The sequence below is a fragment of the Panicum hallii genome, chromosome 2, assembly GCF_002211085.1.
Source record: "Panicum hallii strain FIL2 chromosome 2, PHallii_v3.1, whole genome shotgun sequence".
NCBI classification, from domain to species: domain Eukaryota; kingdom Viridiplantae; phylum Streptophyta; class Magnoliopsida; order Poales; family Poaceae; genus Panicum; species Panicum hallii.
This window is the reverse complement of record NC_038043.1, coordinates 32350247-32371455: the sequence shown is the minus strand read 5'-3', so window position 1 is coordinate 32371455 and position 21209 is coordinate 32350247. Positions and strand designations below refer to the sequence as shown.

General features: G+C 43.7%; 1 protein-coding gene and 1 long non-coding RNA gene across 16 annotated transcripts; both read left to right on the top strand.

The window, feature by feature from the left end:
- The first annotated feature begins 185 nt into the window (after positions 1 to 185).
- Positions 186 to 9958, top strand: LOC112883584. 15 transcript variants are annotated; one of them, XR_003226884.1, is made up of 9 exons: positions 186 to 1054; positions 1430 to 1534; positions 3911 to 4022; positions 4180 to 5402; positions 5687 to 5750; positions 5893 to 6686; positions 7448 to 7515; positions 7845 to 7910; positions 9690 to 9958. It is a non-coding gene; the product is annotated as an uncharacterized LOC112883584 (long non-coding RNA). The 15 variants fall into 15 exon arrangements; XR_003226885.1 differs by having other exon boundaries at positions 4180 to 6015; positions 6236 to 6328; positions 6428 to 6686; XR_003226878.1 differs by having other exon boundaries at positions 4180 to 4287; positions 5263 to 6686.
- A 272-nt stretch (positions 9959 to 10230) lies between these two features.
- On the top strand, positions 10231 to 12994 carry LOC112883583 (protein CLMP1). Its single transcript, XM_025948906.1, has one exon. The coding sequence runs from the start codon at positions 10400 to 10402 to the stop codon at positions 12728 to 12730; it is 2331 nt and encodes a 776-aa protein (XP_025804691.1). The 5' UTR covers positions 10231 to 10399; the 3' UTR covers positions 12731 to 12994.
- The last annotated feature ends 8215 nt before the right edge of the window (positions 12995 to 21209 follow it).

Here is a 21209-nt window from a genome sequence, read left to right as displayed (position 1 = left end):
CATGTATGGTTATAAATACAAAAGAACAAATCTCATATACCCACATACATACATATGCATATACACACATATAATTAAATTATTGTTTCAATAATACTAAATTATTATGTATGATGGTATATTTAGATTTTTTTTTTACTTAAGGTTTTAAAGACATGGGGTGTTACACACCCCTGACCCCTTGCCAGGCGCCGGATCCGGCCAGCGGTACGGGCGCACGGCATCATGGCACAACCTTTATTTCCCAGTAACGTCGGGGCATCAAGGCAGCGGTGGCCATTTGCGAGGACCTGCCGGGACGCCGATCTCAGATTCGCCGCCGCAGCCTCGACAGCGCTCCTCGTCGCTGTCGCGGTCACGCACTCCTTCCTGCCCGCCCGTCAGGTAACGCCGAGTTCTGTCGCATCCTCTCTGTTTCATTTGGCTCTGCAGGCAGTAGATGCTGGAGCCACTCGAGATCTGGTTGGGGAGCATGTCTCAGGATCTGACTTGTTCTTACAGCAGCAGCAACTCGATCTATTTAGTCTTTTGTTCCCTATGCCTGTGATTTGGTTCCGTCAGCGAGTCTGTTTCTTGGTTGGATCTCCGTGCTTTGATTTCGGGTCTGTAGCTCAAAGCAAATTCATTTTTGTTCCCGCATCTACCTGTTTCTACAGTATCTTGTCCTCAAGTGGCACCGTAACTTAGTGTGATCTAATTTCTTCTTGTGTGCCTGCCTCCGTAGCTGGTGTTTTGCGTTTTCTATGCTCAGCTCGGCCTTCTTTCTTTCTCTGTTCGCTGCCTCAGCTCTCGGTTCTCTGCTGTTTTATTCAGTCGTCGGCAATTCAGAGCAGCAGCAGTGTTGTCCTTTGCTTATTGATTTGCAGCTGCTAGAGCCTGGCTGGTTTGTTTTGATTGCCACAGGCCAACAACGGTACAGGATCCAATCTTGCCTTGACCTTTCAATCGATTAAATTTTTGGCTTGTTCTCTGTTCGAATTTTTCTCTCTGGCCGACAGTAGCAAGCAGCTGCCTTTCATTTAGTTCACCAGCTAGCGCAGCAGTAAGCAGCAAGGTAAACAACTTATTTTCAGCTCTACTTGCTTGTCTTTCTTCTTTTTGGTCGATGGCAGCAGTAGCAAACAAATAAAGTGCAGCTCAATATTGGTTGTTTATTTATTCTGAGCAACAATGAAGGCTATCATTGCAAGGCACCATAGTCTAATCCTCTGACTTGTTAGCTAACTGGTGATGCTTCTTACTTGATTAGCTATCTGGTGGTGGATAACTTATTTCTGTTGCTCGAAATAGCTGCAGGCTAATGCAAGTTGTTAACCGAGCAATTTGTTAGCAACTGTTGTTGACTACATGCAATTGCATCTAACTGCAGCGTTGATCTTATGGCCTTATTTGTTCTGGTAACTAATATTTTTATGGGTTCATATTACAGGGACAAAGGCAAAAAAGCTTGAAGAACTAGATTGTCCTGCTGCATCAGACCTGAAGCTATGTTGTATTTTACTGGAGTTTTAGTTTAGGTGCTGTCACGTTGAAGGTAACCTTATATATGCTGCTGCAAACTGCATGCTTTTGCTGTTAGTTTCTTGTACAAGTACAGGATCGGTTGAAGTTTCATGGTGCAATATTGTGAGATGTGCTGGATTAAAACCTAAATTAGATTGTATGTATATGATGAGATGTTGAATCATAACTTATTTCATGTGATGAGATGTTTAATATGTTGGGTTAACAAGCATTCGGTACATGTAAATGTGCCGGTTTATATCTAGTGTGGGCTGAGATGATAACGGATTAATTGTAAAAATGGGCCCTATTTTTTAATGGGCTGAATACCAGATGGGCTCCACTTTCTCCCTGAAAAAAATGTATCAGCGTATGGGCCTATTTCACAAATGGGCTGTGATGAGGTCATGTCCACGTTTGCAGCTATCTCAGCGTCCATGTCATCAGCCACGTCATCCGCCATGGGTCATTGGCCACATCATTTGCCATGTAATCTGCCACATCAGCCTACACGTCATCCGCCGTGTTAGTCGCCACATAATCAGCCATGTCAGCCGACTTGTCATCAGCCATATCATCCTCCATGTCATCAGCCACATCACCTGTTCCATGATGAATATTAACACATTTGGCAACCGTCTATGATGTTTATTTTCATCACTAAACTTGGGCTTGGGTTGGGCTAAGCGGGCCTAAGGCTATTTTATGGCGAATTAGAAACGTCATGGATTATATCAATCTGTAACGTTTACGGCTAAAACGTCACGAGATGTAATTTGTGACGCTTGATCCATGACATTATGCAAAAACGTCACAGACATTGCTTTATGATGGGTTCTCAGTGATCTGTGATGAAAATTTTATGTCATAGATCAATAGATTTCTTGTAGTGATACTATCATCAACACATCATCACATGGAGTAATCACACTTCAAGAGGATGAAGATAAGATCTTTAAGGTAAATGGCCATCGTTTAAAATTTTTCCTTGAGCCCGTTAATTTAAATGAAGAGGTGGATGTTATGAACTTGATAGATTTCAATGCATTTCATCTCCTTTCCCCAATTAAAGAGCCCAAACCAACTTTTACACAAAAGCCTTAGCAACCTTAGCCCGTTAGCAAAAGGGGAGGCCCATCAGCGCCTGGGGGGTTCGGCCGAACCCCTGGTTCGGTCGGAACCCCCCCTCCCCCCTAGCCATGGCCCCCATCTTTTGAATTTAAGCTTGGCCAAAAACTCTCTTCACTTCCCTTTTAGCGCCACTTTGTTTCTCCGAAGGGAAGATACGATTTCGGGCCCTCTCCTCTTTAAATTGCACCCTCCATTCTCCTTTCTTCTCCACCTCAACATCTTTTCCCCTTCATCTCCACTCCTCTACTACACCCTCTGCACCACCATGGCTGGCAAGGCCCTTGTTCCGTTCGTCGGCTCCATTTCCACCTTCGATCTCGAGGGAGAGCCCTCGACAGCGAACCGGGCCTTGATCACTACCTGCACTGAGAAAGAAGTCAAGGCGATGATGGAGACACCCCTTCCATTCTGCCGGCACCAGGGAAGTAGGCTCTGAGTGGAGCCAGATAGGGGTCGGCCGACCCTAGAAGGTGGCCCCTCGGCCCCCCGTTCGGTGCCACAGTCCTCCAAATCGTCCAGCACCCAGAGGGGTAGGGGTGGTCGTGCCCATCCCACGAGAGGCTGACAACGGGAGTTCTCGGCACCAAGAAGATGGTGGCCGCGCGCCTCTTCCACGACGATGACGAACCACGGTTGGCGCTGAGAGAGCACTACGAGTATACCTTGAAGACCAAGTCCGGCGACGTCGTCTGCCATAACTATTCCACTCCTTCCCACACGCCCGATAGCCCAGCGCCTAAGCCACATTTTCGCGTAGTAGGAGACCGTACCCCCACTCCAAAGGATAAGGAGCAGGCCAAGTCAGTAGCCTTGTCCCCCTCGCGCAGCAAGATTAGAAGGAATCGCTCCCCTCCGATCAAACGGCCCCTAGGGCAATACGAGAGCAGCGAGGAAAAGACCCCCAAGGGGCCGAGTGTCGCTCAGCTTGTGCGCACCATCCTTGAGATGCACAAGGAACATAAAAAGCTGAGTGACCAGGTAGCGAAGAGTGCACTCGAGCTCAAGGCCCTTAGGATGATTATGAGACTCTTCGTCACGGTCTTTGCTCCAAGGTGAGCAACTTGGCAAAGACCATAGGGAAGGATGGCACCTAAAGGTATATCCTTTGCCTTCCCGCCTTATCATTCAGGGCACATAATTTCCCTTTCAGATTTTATTTCCAATGTCCCTTCATTGTAATGTGCCCTCATATTTGAAATTCAATAAAGATTTGAACTCCCCAGTATTTACCGGCAGAGTATTTGCCTATAGTTTGTCCTTGTGTCAAATAAAGCAGGTACAGAAACAAGTGTGGGGGAACGTCGCCGAAAATGCAGCACAGACCAGCCCGAGCAAGACACACGAGATAAGGACCTGGAGGCCCACAAAGGGGTCGGCCGGCCCTTGGGGTATTTATACTCCCTCACCTCTGTTACATCATTAGTACAATGTAAACTTAGAGCTGGGTATACGATTTCAGTATATACTATTGGTTTACATGCATGTTTCAAATTTTTATGTATGACGTGACTTGGAGGCAACTCACTCTTCGTCATTCCATTTTAGTTTGCCAGGAGGGGAGTCCCAGGTTAGCTTAATCAATAGAGGAGTACTATTTGATGAAAGAAGCAAAAGAGAAGGAGAAGAGAAATTGAGCTACTGTGCTTGCCTAAGGTAAACAAGCTAGCTGAAAGCATGAAATATCAATGGATTTACTAGCTGATGAAGAAGGCCAACAACGGGCAGTAATGGTCCTTGTGATTCATGGATTGATCTTGTCACATTTGGCTTGTTTTGCATACTTGCAGACTCGTCTCTTCTGGAAGATGGTATTAGTCCGATTTTCTTAAGTTTTATGGGTTGAAGAATGGGTGCATATACAAGCTTGTCGAACTTCTTGCTGATTGTGGAGGCACTGATCATTTTTTTTACAATTCAGGCGTTGGTTTAATTTTCAGAATGTATTCCATTAAGAGAAGCTATAATTAGTATCGTGTACAAGTATTGTATGCTTATCATAAGCCCTTATCTGTTTTAGAAAAAAAGATTTTTCTGATTAGTGGTAGGAAGGAATCCTAGGAGATTGCGAACACCTTGATAATCTATTTCATATATATTTCCACTTTTCATTATCATTTTTGTGAAGGTCCTCTTTTCATCAGATTTGTTTGATAGACTGAATCTATTTTTCCCATTATGGGTAGACTAGGAGGATAAAGTTTGTAGCAATGATTGACTATCTCTTGCAAGCATGTTGAGAGAAAAAAGCAAGCCACAAATCCTGAAAACTAATTGAAATTGGAGTCCCTATGATGGGTTCTTACTGTAAGCCTGATCTGCATTTTCCTCCTGTTCAGTCCATCTGCTCATTCCATATTCAGATTGTCATCAGACTGTATACCATTTTCATACAAAAAGAAGAGCATACATGTGGTGCATGTTTCCTTAGATTTCGTGACGGGTTTCAAATAATGTGCTTTCCATCGCAATATAGATGTTAATCTGGTTATATTAATTCGGGTGCAAGCAAGAGAAAAAAGAGCAAAGATTGTGCTAAACAAAGAAACATACTTTGCTCCTTTTCTTCTGTATGATACATTTTTATCTTCGGCTCGATTTCTTACACTTTCTCTTTTATGATATGGTCAGGCTGTGTTCCATCAATGTCTAAATGACTAACCTGTATGCTTGGAAAATGCAAACATCCACATAAAATACTCTTGAAAGCATTAGATGACCAAGGAAACAGGCAGGATGGTCTTCTGAAACTAAGGCGAACATCTTTGCCAGTGAGTTATCTTCCTATAATATTCACTCTCCTTTTGTTCTCAGACACATTTGCCATAGACTGTATTGCACATAAATAAATAATCTTCATTACAGTTTCTAATTATGCTACTGTTCAATTGCATTTTTTGTAGTGTTAGGCCCTAATAGGCCAATAATCACAACAACCAACCAAGGAATCTCCATAACCCTGACTTGTTTGTGCTGCTTACACTCCGAAAATTATCATGCTCTATTTTATTCGTGCGGTCACTACTTACTAAATTATCCTTTTATATGTTTCAAGTATGCAGAAATATTGACAATCAACTTGAGGGTAGTGGTACTCTGAAACGTATTTGCATGCAGGAGTAAGTGTAGACCAGAAAGACAAGATATAATTATTTTCTTCTTCTTTTGGAACCCAATGCTTTTGAATCTGTTTAGTAAGTAGTATCTGGCGGTAGATTGAGCAAATCAACTTAACGGCTCGAATTTGTATCATTGGACAAGGAAATAAGGAAGAAATGAAAAAAAAGCTAGGCCGAAATATGAAGTGAGGGGCTCAAGTTCTTTGGATCATTGGCATATGCAGTCCATGACATCAGTCATGAGAGGGAACTATCTCACTGTTTGGTATGTATATATATTGCTTTAATTTTGTTTGGAAATCAAAACATGACATGGAAAAATAGTTCGCCTAAGAGGGTAATAGGTGCTGATTGTTCCATGCTACCATATAATGCTCCATAGATATTTTATTTGAATCATTAGGGTTGTTTGTTTCCATCGCATAGGACTTTACAAATATTTGTGCTAGATACTATCTTCTAAGGTCAGGCAATATATCTTCAAGGGCTTTATGGATTATAACGGGAAGGTGGGAAGTTGTAGAGATCAATGTTTTGGGCAGTATGCCATTCTGTATCCAGGCAGGTGGGTGCTAAAGGTAATTACTTAGAGAGTACGCCACACTTTTATTCTGGTTATACATGGAGAACCAATGTAGAGTTTCTCAGTGATGATTGGAGAAGTCTTTGAGTTGCAGGAAATTATTATGTTGTGATGAATGTACCATGAGGGTCATTTAGCAAGTCTGCTGAAAAACTTGGGGCTGACTGGTAGACATTGATCTTGGTGACAAATGAATTCATCTTAATGAGTTGGTTACCATTCTTGATAGATTTTGATACCATCTTCAGTTCCTTCCTCTTCAATTAGCCCTTCGATCAGGTTGTTGCCCAGGGGCACTGTACCAAGCACCACCTCCCCACCTCCATCACACATACCATTTGGAGTTAGTTGAGGTAAGCCACGAAACGCTTATTTACTTTGTTGTTACTACTGAATTTGTATGATTAATACCTGCAGTTACTCCTATATTCATGAATGTTTGGTCCAAATGAGAGAACTTTTGGTTCTTACTCGTTTTTTGGTTGGTCCCACTGGCTGCTATTTTGATGATTTGGTCATTGGGCATGAGCTAGGGGCCTAGCCGCCTAGGTCTGATAAATTCGGTGAATTTGAGGAACATCAAGCATGTTAGATTTAGGCTGAGGTTAGGATAAGTTTCCAAGCGAAATCCTGGTTGATAAACCTTGGGCGAATAATTCTTGTTGGTACTAGATATTTAATCAGGATGAAACAAAAATGGCTTTGAGGATTGTATTAGTCAATGCATTGTACTGCTATTATAACAGTATCCTAATTTCTAACTGTCTCATGATAGATTTATGTTAGATTCATACATGAACGCTTCTTGCCACTTTCTATCGGTGGCTCAGATTCAAGCACACTGGTGATGCAATCTCTTTATGGTGTGGAACTCCCAATTAATTTTTTCAATTATTAAATTTAAGTTAATTGGTGATGCAGTCTCTTTCTTCCCAAATTTAAGTTCTCCATGGTTACTACTCTCTCCTCTGTATAATTGTAACATATAACCTTTTTGTCTATGATAACAGAATCACATATCTTGCTGTCTATGGTTAATAGCTAACACATCGTGTTTTGATGCTTATTAATTAATTCTGGTGATTTTGGCTATGACAAGCTCTCTAATTTCCAGGCTCTAAAGATGGATATGACTGCCAGAAGAACTAATGCTGTACAAATCTGATCCAGTTATTCATGAAGGTAGAAGTGACAAACACTGTAATTGCTACTCTTGTTCAGTTATTCAGGATACATGCAAATCTCAATTCTTTTTCAAATTTGTTGGATACCAGTATGTTTCAGTATATTTTGTAGTAAAGTTCCAACAACTGTCTAGTTAGGGGAATATATTTTAGTTTGAAATGTTTTTCAGAACAGATTTATTATGATTAGGATGCATGATTCCAATCTATAATGCAAGGCTTTTAGATGTTCAATCAGATATTTATTTGAAGAAGCTTATCTTAAAAATGCAAATGCCAAGTCTTGCCATATTAAGAGTTAATTGACTACTCGTGATCCTCATGCAGGAATTGAATGCGTTGGTGCGTCTTGGCAAAGCAACAAAGGAAGTGATGGATCCCTTTGACCTTTAAGTAAGATCCACCTTTGCTTTACCCTTCCTCTCTCATGATGTTGATCTATTTAAATCATAGTAAAAGAAATCTGAATCCGAGGCCTCTTGGTTCTGACAATAAATGGGATCATAATTTGATATATCATCTCATTTTTATGGTTGTGCAAATATTGGATGATATATCTTTTTTTTTCTGCAAGAAGGCATTAACTTCAGACTATTCGTAGATCATGGCACATGGCACTGAATTACCAGTGCAAAATGACAAACTTTTTTGCTTTAGTTCTCTGCTTGCTACTCCGTACCATCACCGAACTAGATCATACACAAAAGATCATACACAAAAGAACAAAAGAACAGTGAAGTTTCATGTACAGAGTGAACTGGAGAGGTGAGTTGAACTGCCTGGTCTAGCCGTCTAGCCGATTCTTGTGTTGTGGTTTGTAGTGGTCTATTCGGTACGGTAGGGTTAGTGTGTTCCATAGAATAGAATTCCATTTGCCATGAATAAGAATCGCACTTGTACTCGGAGGAATTTACAGGCTCAAGAAATAATCTGTAGGCTTTCTTTTAGCTAACTAGCATTGACATTGCATGAAGAATAACATGTGAGACAAGATGGCGCATTGATACTGTTTTCGCTGGCTTGTTGGTGATGATGGTTAGAATATTTATTTGATTTCTCATAATTGTCCACTTTTTAGAAAGAAAAGAAAAGAAAATTTGAAACATACGTAGCACATTTTCCTTGTGGACTGGTGGGAATGACAAACAGTGCAGACTACTTGGTTATATTAAGTGTACCTAAGAATGCCAGTTGCTTATTTACTAACTGTTTGGTTACCTTTTTATAATAGAGGAAATGCAGTAATATTAATATGATTGTCCTCAGAATTTTGATTCAATTTGGGTTGCTAATAGAGCTGGAACGTGGGTGGACCGTCTTCCGTGGTGGTGGTGCCATTTTATCACGGTGGATGATGCTGTAAAAGTCTAGATGTTACGGAGTAATAGCTAGCTTGGCAATATTTATGAAATAGCTGGCTCAACAATGTTTATATCAATACAACATCTAAAATCCATTGCCACTATATTATGAAAACCAATGTTCGCACACATATACCAATGTGTCTTAGTCATTTATGTTCGGAAATTATAAGGAATTCTTGAAAAATATTTTTCACTTGAGGATAAATCAAAACAGAAGGTGTAAATATAAATATAAATAAATGTGATGTAGGTTAAATTTTAAACACGTGCCTAGACACGTGCGTCTACATTATTCTTACATGAGATGTAATTTGTTTCCATATTCTCGATTTTGATCTGTCCACTTAGCTGTATTCTTGATGAAATTCATATAACATGGAGTATATGAGGATCCTGTAGAGTGATATACAATTAGTTTTAAATATGTGTCTGGGCATGTGCACCTCCACTAGTAATTACAAGTGTGGTGCTATTGCTTTTACTCCATGTCTGAGATTTGTAAACGACGTTATCCGCATTCGTCTTGTCCCATATTCAATATGAATCTATTTGCATTCATAACTGACAAAATCTGTATAAGTATCAGTATCCCGATAGGAATTTGTGTCCGTCACTAAATCCGAAAGAAATTATGAAAACAAACATAATATCAGTGAAATTCGTTTGTATCCGATCCGTTTAGAGCATCTTATCTTCAGCAGATTATTTATCCCCCTCCTCGGTATCAAAAAAACTACATTTTTAATAATTGAAGGTGCGTCAACCGATTACCGATTCAATTCTCATTACAAAATTTTGTTTTTTTCAGCAAACCACATCTCCCACCCTACATGAAAGGGATTCGGTTCTCCATCGCATCCTTGATTGATTGGATTTTAGTTGTGGGGCAGCATCACTAAAATCGTGAAAAATGGTTATCGGTAACTCCCCTGTTTCAAATTGTATATTATTTTGATAAATCTAGGTATATATATTTCGCTATGTACTTAGATATAATATATATCTAGATATATATGGTAAAATCTATGTATTTATATTCACCAAACTAGCCCATAATTTTAAACGGAGGGAGTAATACAGAGACACATTGGTTATCAATTGATTCATGTATAAAATTTATCAATTGATTCATGTATAAAATTTAGTTACTTCAATATTTCTAATCAAAATTATGTCAAGTTATTAGAAACTTTTTAAACCTTATAAGAGAGAAAATAATTATCGGTATATTTTGACACTAACCAAATTAATATCTAAATTTTTTACATAATTTGATTATACTTAACTTGGTAAGGTATTGCCATTATTTTAGCTGGCAAAAATTGGCATGCTCGGAGTCTTCCAGTCCCGATCGAGCCCCCATCCCCATCACGGATGGAACGTTCCCGACGGCGGCGCTCAAGTTCTTTAGGGTTTGCTGCTAGCCTCCTAGGCGCTCCTACCACTGCGAAGTAGGCAGACTGCACATCGTCCCTCGGCTCGGTTTCCCCAAACTTTTGCTCCTCGACCTATATCCCCATGGGCAAGTCCAGCGCCAAAAAGAAGAAGCCGGCCGCCGCCGCGAAGCCGGCGCCCGCATCGGCCGAGCCAAAGGCGACGACGCCTCCGACCACGTCCCTCGCGGTGAACGGCGCGGGGCCACACCAGGTGGTGGACGCCGGCGTCCTCCTGCGGCGAGCGCACGCGCTCAAGGAGGAGGGCAACCGCCTGTTCCAGTCGCGCGAGTATGCTGGGGCGCTGCGCCAGTACGAGCTCGCGCTCCGCCTCGCCCCGCGCGGCCACCCCGACCGCGCCGTCTTCCATAGCAACCGCGCCGCCTGTCTCCTCCAGCTCCGCCCCGTCGACCACGAGGCCGTCGCCCAGGAGTGCTCCCTCGCGCTCCAGGCCGAGCCGCGCTTCCCGCGCGCGCTCCTCCGCCGCGCCCGCGCGCTCGAGGCGCTCGGCCGCCACGAGCTCGCCCTCGCCGACGCGCTCGCGCTCCTCGCGCTCGACCCCGACCATCGCGACGCCATCGACCTCTCGCACCGACTCCGCTCCCGTGTCAACGCGTCGACAGCCGCCTCCGCTTCCTCCGCACCTGAGCCCACCAGCCGCCCCTCCCCTGCTGCCCTTGGTGCCTCTGCCGTTGTCGCCGGAATTGGCCCTTCCCTCCCCGCCCGCCCATTCCCCAAGAAACAATCAGCCACGGCCCCACTCACTCCTTCGCAGTCAAATCCCAATGTGACGTCGAAATCTAACCCAGCATCATCGCCTAAGCTGGTACCGTTCTCTAATTCTCCGCCATCTTCAGCCAAGGCTTCAGCTGCTAATACCTCCCAGAAGACACTACCAGTAAACTCTTCGCTACTGGCAACATCGGCACCCCTTATAGACAGAAAGATTGTGACGAGATGGAGGCCTCTCAAGCTGGTGTATGACCACGACATTAGGCTCGGGCAGATCCCAGAGAAATGCAGCGCCCTGATGCTCCGGGAATTCGTGGCGAAGAGGTTCCCATCATCTAAGGCAGTGTTGATTAAGTATAAGGATGCTGAAGGTGATCTAGTTACCATCACATCCACAGAAGAGCTCCGGTTAGCTGAATCATTTGTGGATAAAGTTGGTCACAAGGTTACAGAAAATGGGAAGGAGCAGGGGGACAATAAGCTCCCACTGTTGAGGCTGCACCTTGTTGAAGTGAGCCCAGAACAGGAGCCGCCTTTGTCATCAGAAGAGGAGAAGTTGGAGGAGGATGAGGAGCTGTTGATCAAGGGTGAAGATAGTATTTCACATACTCCTTCAGAGGTAGCCGACACTGAGGTCACAAAGCAAGACGTGGAGAACAGAGTTGCTGAACAGAGGATGGAGACTGCGAAGGACTGTGGCCATGCTGAGTGCAAGGAAGCTGAGATTGATGATTGGTTGCTTCAATTTGCAGAGTTGTTCCGAAACCAGGTTGGGATTGATGCAGATGCACATCTGGACTTGCATGAGCTGGGAATGGAGCTGTGTTCCGAGGCTCTCGAGGAAACTGTGACAAGCGAGGAGGCTCAGGTCCTTTTTGAGATGGCTGCTTCTAAATTTCAGGAGGTTGCAGCCTTGGCCTTATTCAATTGGGGAAATGTGCACATGTGTGCAGCAAGGAAGCGCATCCCTCTCGACGAATCTTCTCCAAAGGAAGTCATGGCTGCTCAGCTCCACACAGCTTATGATTGGGTGAGAGAGAGGTATGCTCTTGCAGGGCACAAGTATGAGGAGGCTCTAAAAATCAAGCCAGACTTCTATGAAGGGCTTCTTGCTTTAGGACAGCAACACTTTGAGACTGCAAAGCTTCATTGGTCATTTGCATTGGCAGATAAGGTAGACCTATCTACCTGGGATTCTTCAGAGACAGTCAAGCTTTTTGATAGTGCTGAGCAGAATATGCGGGCTGCAACAGAGATGTGGGAAAAGGTGGAAGAACAGAGAATGACAGAGTTAAGAGAACCAGGTGCAGGTGAAAAGGATGAGGTACTGAGGAAAAAGAGGAAACAACACAGTGCAGATGGTCAACCGGAGTTGACACCAGAAGAAGCAGCTGAGCAGGCAGCAGTAATGAGGCAACAGATTCACCTCTTCTGGGGTAATATGCTTTTCGAGCGCTCTCAAGTGGAGTTTAAGCTCAGTTTCGGTGATTGGAAGAAAAATCTTGATGCGTCTGTTGAAAGGTTTAAACTGGCTGGAGCTTCAGAATCAGATATTTTGACAGTGTTGAAGAATCACTTTTCTAATGCAGTCTCTGAGTGTGAAGAGAAGAAAATCATGACTTCAGGCACAGAGATTTACCAAAAAAATGACAATATTGAGGATAAGTGTGTGGTTGAGACTTGAGAGCTAAGTGCTTGTGGTTTGAAGCCGAATGGCATCAATGTGTATCGTATTCAATTTCTTGATAGACTTCATTTGTTCTTGGTAATATGGTCATCTGTTAGTGACATCTAGATGAGAGCTTCAAGCACACTGATTTTGTGATCTATGCTTCTGGTGCAGAATCCGCATGCTTCATAAAATCTTGATAATTTGCTAAACAGGTCTTAAGTTGTTTAATAAATTATTCTTCAGACACATTAGAGGTATGTGATGTGGGTTAGCTTTTTTTCCCTGATTGAAATCAGGTCTCCACATTGTTTCTTATTCTGTTGTTGCTTTAGTATTTCACAATACACATGCCCATGATTCATTTATTTTGGGAAGTCACTGATACAGAATATGACATGCTAGGTATATTTGTATTTTAGTTTCTGTGAGCCTGCTTGGTGGGATGCCAAAATTAGAGCATGCCAAATTGTTGGCAAGAAATTAGGTATTCATTTGGTTTAGTGCCAAAATATGCCAACCAATATTTTTCCCTCTTGTAAGGTTTAAGAAGTTTCTAGTAACATGCCATGATTTTGGTCACAAATATTGAGGTGACCAAATTTTAGACATGAACCAATTGATATCCAAATTTTATTGGCATGTCTTGATTTTGGCATGGCAAAAATTGGTAGCAAACCAATTAGGCTCTGTGTGCGTTTATTTTTTTCGCTTTTATATCCAGCAACCTAAGGTCATTTTCCCTCAGATGTGGCTTCCTGTACTGACTTCAGTGCATCATGATATTCAAAATCATTACTTAGGCAGTATGCATGCACTGAACTCTGTTGTGCAGACAAATTCCAAACAAGTTATTAGCTCTGTCCAGCCACGATTTAACTATTGTTTTACTTTGTTCAAGCTAATGGATATTCGAGGCAGCAGGAGAAACAGCAGCTACGTTGTGCTGCGAGAGAGTGGAAACTATGATTAATCTATCTATCCTGTAAAGAGAATCTTTTGGATACATTCCTCACCGAGCGTTAAACACCCCTTACCCCTGATAGATTGTAGCGCAGGCGAGGGATGGGGCTAATTGGAAACCGGCGATTCTAAAATGTTTCCACTAGAAACATACGACTTCTTTCACCGGGTATCCCCCATACCCGCTGGGCCCACCAGACCAACGTTTACCCGCGCGCGCACCCGCACCTCATCTCCAGCAATGCCCCTCCCCTCTCATTTCCGCGCCGCAACCCTCCTGCCCATCCCCATTCCCTTTTGTTTCCAGGTTGCATCTTCACCGATGCCAATGGCTCTCCTCCAACACCGATGGAACATGGAAGAGGACAAGCTGTTGGACTTGTGCCCGTGAGCATCAGGCCTGGCCCACTAGCTGGCCCATACGGATGGCCCATTAGATGGGTTATAAATTCTAATCACCGGCCAGAGAGCTAATTAACCTAATTAGAGTCTAGCCACCGTGAGGTTTTGGCCGCCGCCACGTCTGGACGTGCTGGCCGCCGAGCTGCTGTACATGGTTGCCCTGCGAGTTGCTGCTGTCCATGGGAGCGTGTCGTTCACCTGTGAACTTCCGTAGAGGTGCTGCTCGTTTACGCACTATGTCAGGCTATATGACTACCTCCCGACATCTACTATATCGACTACTCGCGGTTTTCTGTCTTCCGCTGCGCCGCATAATGGGAAGGTATAAGATCCATGATCCTCGACCTGCAAGTGATCCTGCGCAAATGTGGTTAATTGTTGTTTGCGCTAGTGTAGCGTTCCACGTTTCTTTTCAGTGGTACTAGAGCCGTGCTTGCGTTGCGCTGATTTTGGATCCAAAATTTGCGCTTTTAGTTGTAGAACGGACCGTTTTACTGGATAGCGATAGGTGCGAATCGGACCACTTTACTCCATTCTTGCTTCATCAATTATGTGATCGGCTAACTAACCGTCAAATTATGACGATGTGTGAGCGTCGTGCGGCTGACCATGAGGTTGCGAGTTCATGTAGCGAAGTGGTTGGTATGCTACGTTTGCAGCTATGCTGGTGGAAATGCCGTGCTTGTTAATTGTTAACGGCGTGCGAAAATCCATCCTATCCGTCACCAGCTAACGGGATTAATTGTGCATTGCAAAAATACGTGGTAGAAACGCATGACTCGTTTTTGTAGAGAATGATGTGATGGTATGGCCTCAAAATCATGTAATGATCCGTGTGTAATAATTTGTGTGGCCTACGTGCCGCAAGTTTTTACAGCCAGGGTTGAGGCTGTTATTTTATCGATCTGCCTACCGACATGTGATGCATGGTCCGTGATGTAATATATTTTATTTTTTCTATTAGTTTGTAATAGTTGAAAAATAAATGTAACACATCGCTGGTGGCGGATTGACGACCGGATGATAGGCAACAAGAGGCGGCACATGGGGGTGCATGTGTTCGTGTTCGTCGACGCTCGCCCACAAGCATGCTGATTTTTCACAGGTGATGAAGAAAAAGATCATGCTGTCACAATATTATTGAGCTTATCATATTTATTAAATGCCTGTTATGAATATGATGAATCCCTCGCGAAAAATTGAGTTTTATATGCCCTTCCAACAGCTGCACCTATTGGTTCTTGTTAGTTTGTGGCGGGTCTACCAAAGTAGGGTGTCATCTTCTACATCGATCCATAGGGTGGTGACCCATAGGGTGGTGTCGGACACCACAGCATAGTGTTCGTTTACTTGACGAAGCTATCAAGTTGGACTTGGGGTTTGGGGTACGAGAGTTGGGAGCCGGGGCATATGATGCCACTCAACAAACGAGAGTTGCATATGATGCGATTGGCAAATGTTGTCTACCTTATTTGCCATGATTCTAGCGGTGATGCCAAACCTCACTAGTTTCATAGAAAATATTGGATCTCATATCGGAGGGTCATTAGCAAGACATAATGGTTGAAAATCCTTTTTGTTAAAAGTGTTAACGGAGGTAGTGCTAATCCTTGCATATCTCCCTGTTGTAGATGTCTAGCTCATCAAGCTTCAATTTGCGCGTTATTCTTGACAAAGAAAAACTGAATGGAACTAACTTTATAAACTGGTTTTGAAACTTGAGAATTGTTCTCAAGCAAGAGAAAAAGTAGTACGTGATTGAGCAGCCCTACCCGGAAGAGCCAGAAGGTGTTGGACACAACACGGCTCAATACCGACAGTATGTGAAGCATACTGATCATGTTGTTGATGTCTAGTGTTTATTGCTCGCCTGTATGAGTCCTGAGCTCCTAAAGCAGTTTGAGAGCACTAACCATCAAGATATGATTGTGAGGTTGAAGGGAATGTTTGAGAACCAAGCAAGGGTGGGCAGAGGTTTCGAACCTCGAAGGCCCTGTTTGGATCTAGGCTTGCAGAAGGGGAACCGGTGAGTCCTCACTTGATCGATATGATTGGTCATGTTGAGTCATTGGGGCGACTAGGCTCCCCACTGGATGACAATCTGGCCGTTGATGTGATTCTCCGGTCACTTCCCCCTAGTTTCGAGCCGTTCACGCTGAACTATCATATGAATGGCTTGAACAAGACTCTGCTTGAACTGCATGGGATGCTTAAGCAGGCAGAAGAGAGTCTTAGGAAGACTCACGGTCATGTGATGACCGTACAGAAGGGTGGATAGAAGCGTAAGTGCTTCACTAAGGCCAAGAAATCTGAGGAGAGTAAGACTCCCACTCAGACGAAAGGCAAGGAGAAGGCTGGCACCAAGGCAGGAGATGAATGTTAGTACTGTAAGGAGACTAGACATTGGCGGAGGAATTGCGCAAAGTATTTGGAACACATCAAAAAGGACAAGGCTGCTAAAGGTATAAATGTTATTGAAATCAATCTTGCAACTCATTCTAATAATGACTGGGTATTTGATACCGGTGCGATGATTCACACTTGCAAGTTGTTGCAGTGGTTGATAAGAGTTAAGCGCTTTGCAAGAGGCAAGGTGGACTTGCGCGTTGGAAATAGAGCAAAAGTTGCTGCGTAGGCGATCGGCACATATCCTCTGAGGCTACCTTTAGGATTAGTGCTAGAACTAAATAATTGTTATTGTGTTCCTGCACTTAATAAGAATATTATTTCCTCTTCATGTTTGGAAGACAGATGGTTATGACTTTTAATAAAGAACAAATGTTGTTCTATTTTTATGCAAGGCATGTTTTATGGAAGTTGTCCTGTTGTGAATGGGCTTTATGTTGTAGACCTAGAAAGTAAAGAAATCAATAATGTTAATACTAAGAGAACTTGCACAAATGATTTGAATCCGACCTACTTATGGCATTGTCGCTTAGGCCATATAGGCAAGAAACGCTTAGAGAAGCTCCATAAAGATGGTCTTCTTGACTCTTTTGATTATGAATCAATTGAGACTTGCGAGTCATGCCTACTTGGAAAAATGACAAAATTCCTCTTTGTTGGACAAGTGAGAGGGCAAGTGACTTATTAGGCCTAGTACATACTGATGTATGTGGTCCAATGAATAAAAATGCAAGAGGTGGATATCAGTACTTTATTACCTTCACTGATGACTTAAGTAGATATGGTTATATCTACTTGATGAAGAACGAGGTGGAATCTTTTGAAAAGTTTAAAGAGTTCCAAAATGAAGTACAAAATCATACTAGCAAGATGATTAAGTTTCTGCGATTAGATTTCGGGGGCGAATAGTTTGAAGATCATCTAAAGAATTGTGGAATTATTCCACAATTAACTCCACCTACAACACCGCAGTGCAATGGTGTATCTGAGAGGAGAAACTGAACCCTGTTGGACATGGTAAGGTCAATGATGAGCCATTCTGAGCTTCCATTGTATTTTTGGGGCTATGCTCTTGAAACGGCTGCATTTACCCTGAACTAGGTACCAACTAAATCTATGGAAAAGACTCCATATGAGATATGGGCTGGGAAGTGTCCCAGTTTGTTGTTCTTAAAGATTTGGAGCTGCAATGTATGTGAAAGGTTTGTGTCGGTGTTTAACCTCCAAGCCCACTAAGGGATACCCCCGAGGTGGTAGATTGTATGAAACTCGAAGGTGCAAGAAACATGAAACTTTAGATAGGTTCAGACCACAATATGTATAATACCCTACGTCCTGTGTGGTGGTTTGTATTGCCTTAGGGTTTGATGTGTTTCGAGGGAGTCCCTTCCTGCCCTTATATAGTCTATGGGGACATAGTTACATGGAAATCCTAGCCCGATACTAGCCTAGGAGTCCTACCTGTACTCGGGTAGTTTTCTTCTGTTGCGACTAGTTCTACTCGTGTCCGAGTAGTTACAACATTGGTGCAATATGGGACATGCCCCATCCTGTATTCTAGAAAGTCTATGCCAAGTGTGCAGTCCCGTAGCCCCAGGACTGACAAGCCCCCGAGCTCTTGTAGTTGAGTACTGCAGGCTTCCAAGTACTTCTGAAGGTGATATGGAGTAGCCCCCGAGCCTTAGGTTGAATAAAAAATCAGGTTGAGTGTTAAATCAGTCTTGAATCTTCTTTCCTTATCTTCCAAAATTTTGAAAAATAAACCATTGATGACATGTGTCCCATAGCCACCGAGCCTTGTGTCCAAATCCCAAGGGTTGGAAAAAGGATCTAAAGAATCGGGGCATGGGTTGTGTAAAATATTAAGAATTTGAATTGATTGTTAAAATGGGTTAATTGGCTCAAAAATTTGAAAATCCCTTTCTCCGGGGTGGTAGCCCTGAAAAAATGGTTTAAGCGAATAACTTTTCCAAAAAATTCCCGAAATTACCGCTCAAAACAAATCTTATCTTTGGAAAAAACTCTTCGCATTCCGCACAGTAAATGTAGGCCCATGTTGTCAGTCAAAACCCACCGACGAGCAGTGACAGGCAACACGAGGAGCCGGGAGGCTCCCGGCATTGCTGGTGGGCCTCGGTCCCTCGGTCAATGGCCCAGGATCCGGCACACGACCTGGCGTCTGGGTTGCTAGACGTGCCACCTGACCTTGTACCAGATCAGGAAGGTGTAGAAGTAATTTCAGTTAGTTTCCTGCATGCACAGACACGTTCAAACATTATTCCGAGCCGTAATCGGCTCATCGGGTGATTCCCGATATCGGCTGTGAAGAGCCGATTGTCTTCCAATATCAGATTGGATCTAAGTATTTAAACAAAGCACATATATCCGATAGCAATATAAACTTGCTCTGTGATCAATAAGCTAATTCAATCTACGACGGTTAAAGCTTTCACCGCATAACTGGAACGTCCTACGCGTAGCTAAGCCTAACAAATACGAAAGATAACAGAATAACAACTTAATTAGAGGCCTAAAAACCAACAGAAAGCTGATTCCCGAAACAATCCCTCTTTAGATTAGTACAAAGCATCAAACATACTGCTGGATCATTTAACTCGTTTGAAGGGCCTAATCATGCGGATATTAAGCTAAATCTCTGATGAACAAAGACTAACTATAACAGATTGGATCTACTAATCGAAAATAGAGCAGGGTGCTGCCCTTACACCCGAGGTCAGGTATAAGGATAGCTAAACGTTTACAGGAAACAAGCAACGCATGAATATAGTATGAAAAGCCGATGCGTTTCTATAAATGTTAAGATAACTAGTGTTACTCACCATCAACAACGCTTCAGTACAAGAAACACAAAGTTAAATAGGCAGGAACGATGCTGCCCCGATCACGCGAAGAGTGATCGGGGCTGCACGACGCTTACCCGAGAGGAACCCTAGAACAGGGGTGGCAATGCGCCGAGAGTTGTTTGCGAATGGTTGTTGTTCGTATTTGTAGTCCAAGGTACATATTTATAGTCCGGAGACTTGCCTCTCCTAATTAATCCTAACTGACTACAACATGAATCCTGGCTACTCTATCTAAACTAACTTAAACGCACGCACCTATTTAGATACATGGCCAATCCTGACCTTAAAACGCCCATGCAGGGGCCGATTCGCAAGCCCGTTACAATTATTCTTTGAGCCCATCTTGCTCGCGGCCCACCTTCTGGCCCAGCTAAATTATGGAGATAACACATGCCCCCTGGTTTCAGCAATAATTATTCCGAAACCATTTTTTCTTTTTCCATCGCCTCGCCTCTTCGTCTTCCAAAATCCGTACACGCACGCCGCTTCCACTTCCACGGGATGTGACTACTTTGCATCTAACTCCTTGGAAACTGTCACGGTGCCGATTTGTATTCCACCCTGTCTTTATAAGCCTGCCGCCAGTAGTTTTCTTTTCACTCATCCTCTTCCTTCGGCCATTAGCAACCGCACTAATATGCCCTTCCTTCTCTCGCAATGGCTTCCTGTTTGCTTCCTCCATCATTTCCTTCGAATCTGAGTCCACTCGAGAAGCAACTCCAGAGTATGACCCCATCGCCGCCTACGAGGCTTGCGCTCCTCTGCATTGGGATGCAGAGGAGTGGGACTTCCAGACTTGGTTAGAGGATGACGAATCCTTGACCAACGGTGAAGATCTCTAGCTCCTCCTCGGTGGGGAGCTGGATGAAGACGATGAGGATGACATGTCCTGGGAGGGGGACTTCTCCTCCTCGGAGGAAGAAGTTGATACCCCATCAACCGAGGAGGACTCGGTGGCAGGAGGCTTCCTGCTCGGCGGGTCGTCGGAGGACGATGACGATGAAGAAGCTGAAGACAGCAGCAGCTTCAACAGCAACAGCGGCGGAGACGATGGCGGCAGCGATGATGACAGCAGCGTTGCCAGCGCGGCTCCTCCGATCAAGCGCCGCAATGTCTCGGGCACCTACTGGTGGTAGATCGTAGGATCAAGCCGATAGATCGGCTCTAGGAGCAATCGACTTCCCTTTTGTAATAATTTTCCCTTATAAATCAAATCCCTTCATTTTAATCCGCAACTTGTCAAGAAGCCAATTTACCAGGGGCCAATAGCAACGCATCGGTCCTTTCCCTCAAAATGCCGATCCGGATCTAAGTCGATCCTGACCCAATTCCATGTTTTGCTTAAATCCAGAGCCTTCCCGAAACAGATCTTCACAGATTCCCTGAATCCAAGTTGCTCTCCAAAACCCTTGCTCATAAATCCAATCGCAAAAACCCGGACCAAAGCCTCAGAGCACGAACTTGAAACTCGCGCAACAAACCCTAGATCCAGTTTCCAAGCCTTTGATCTTCGTTGGGGCTTCAGATGGTGGAACCCTCGAATGCCGATGCGGCGTCCTTGGTCTGAAGGTAAAACTCTGACCTTCGCTAATTTAATGAAGTAATTATTCGACCCCTTGAAGCATTAAATGGTCCCTTCCGGTTATTTGGCTCTAATTGATTCTTTAGGTTTCATATATTCTTTTGCCGCATCCTTCTTCCCCCAATTCCTTTTGTCTTGGGCCTCGTTCTTATGAGAATCCAGTAGATCTGATTTCTTGCGAGGCTAACAAGATCCCATTTGTAAGCCAAGGCATAGATTTAGATTCCTGGGCCGACAGCCTGTGTGCCTGGCCGAATCCTCCCGAGGGCTGGGTGTC

Bases quoted from the DNA above. Each gene is read 5' to 3' on its own strand.
- LOC112883583 (XM_025948906.1), top strand. From the start codon at position 10,400: ATGGGCAAGTCCAGCGCCAAAAAGAAGAAGCCGGCCGCCGCCGCGAAG.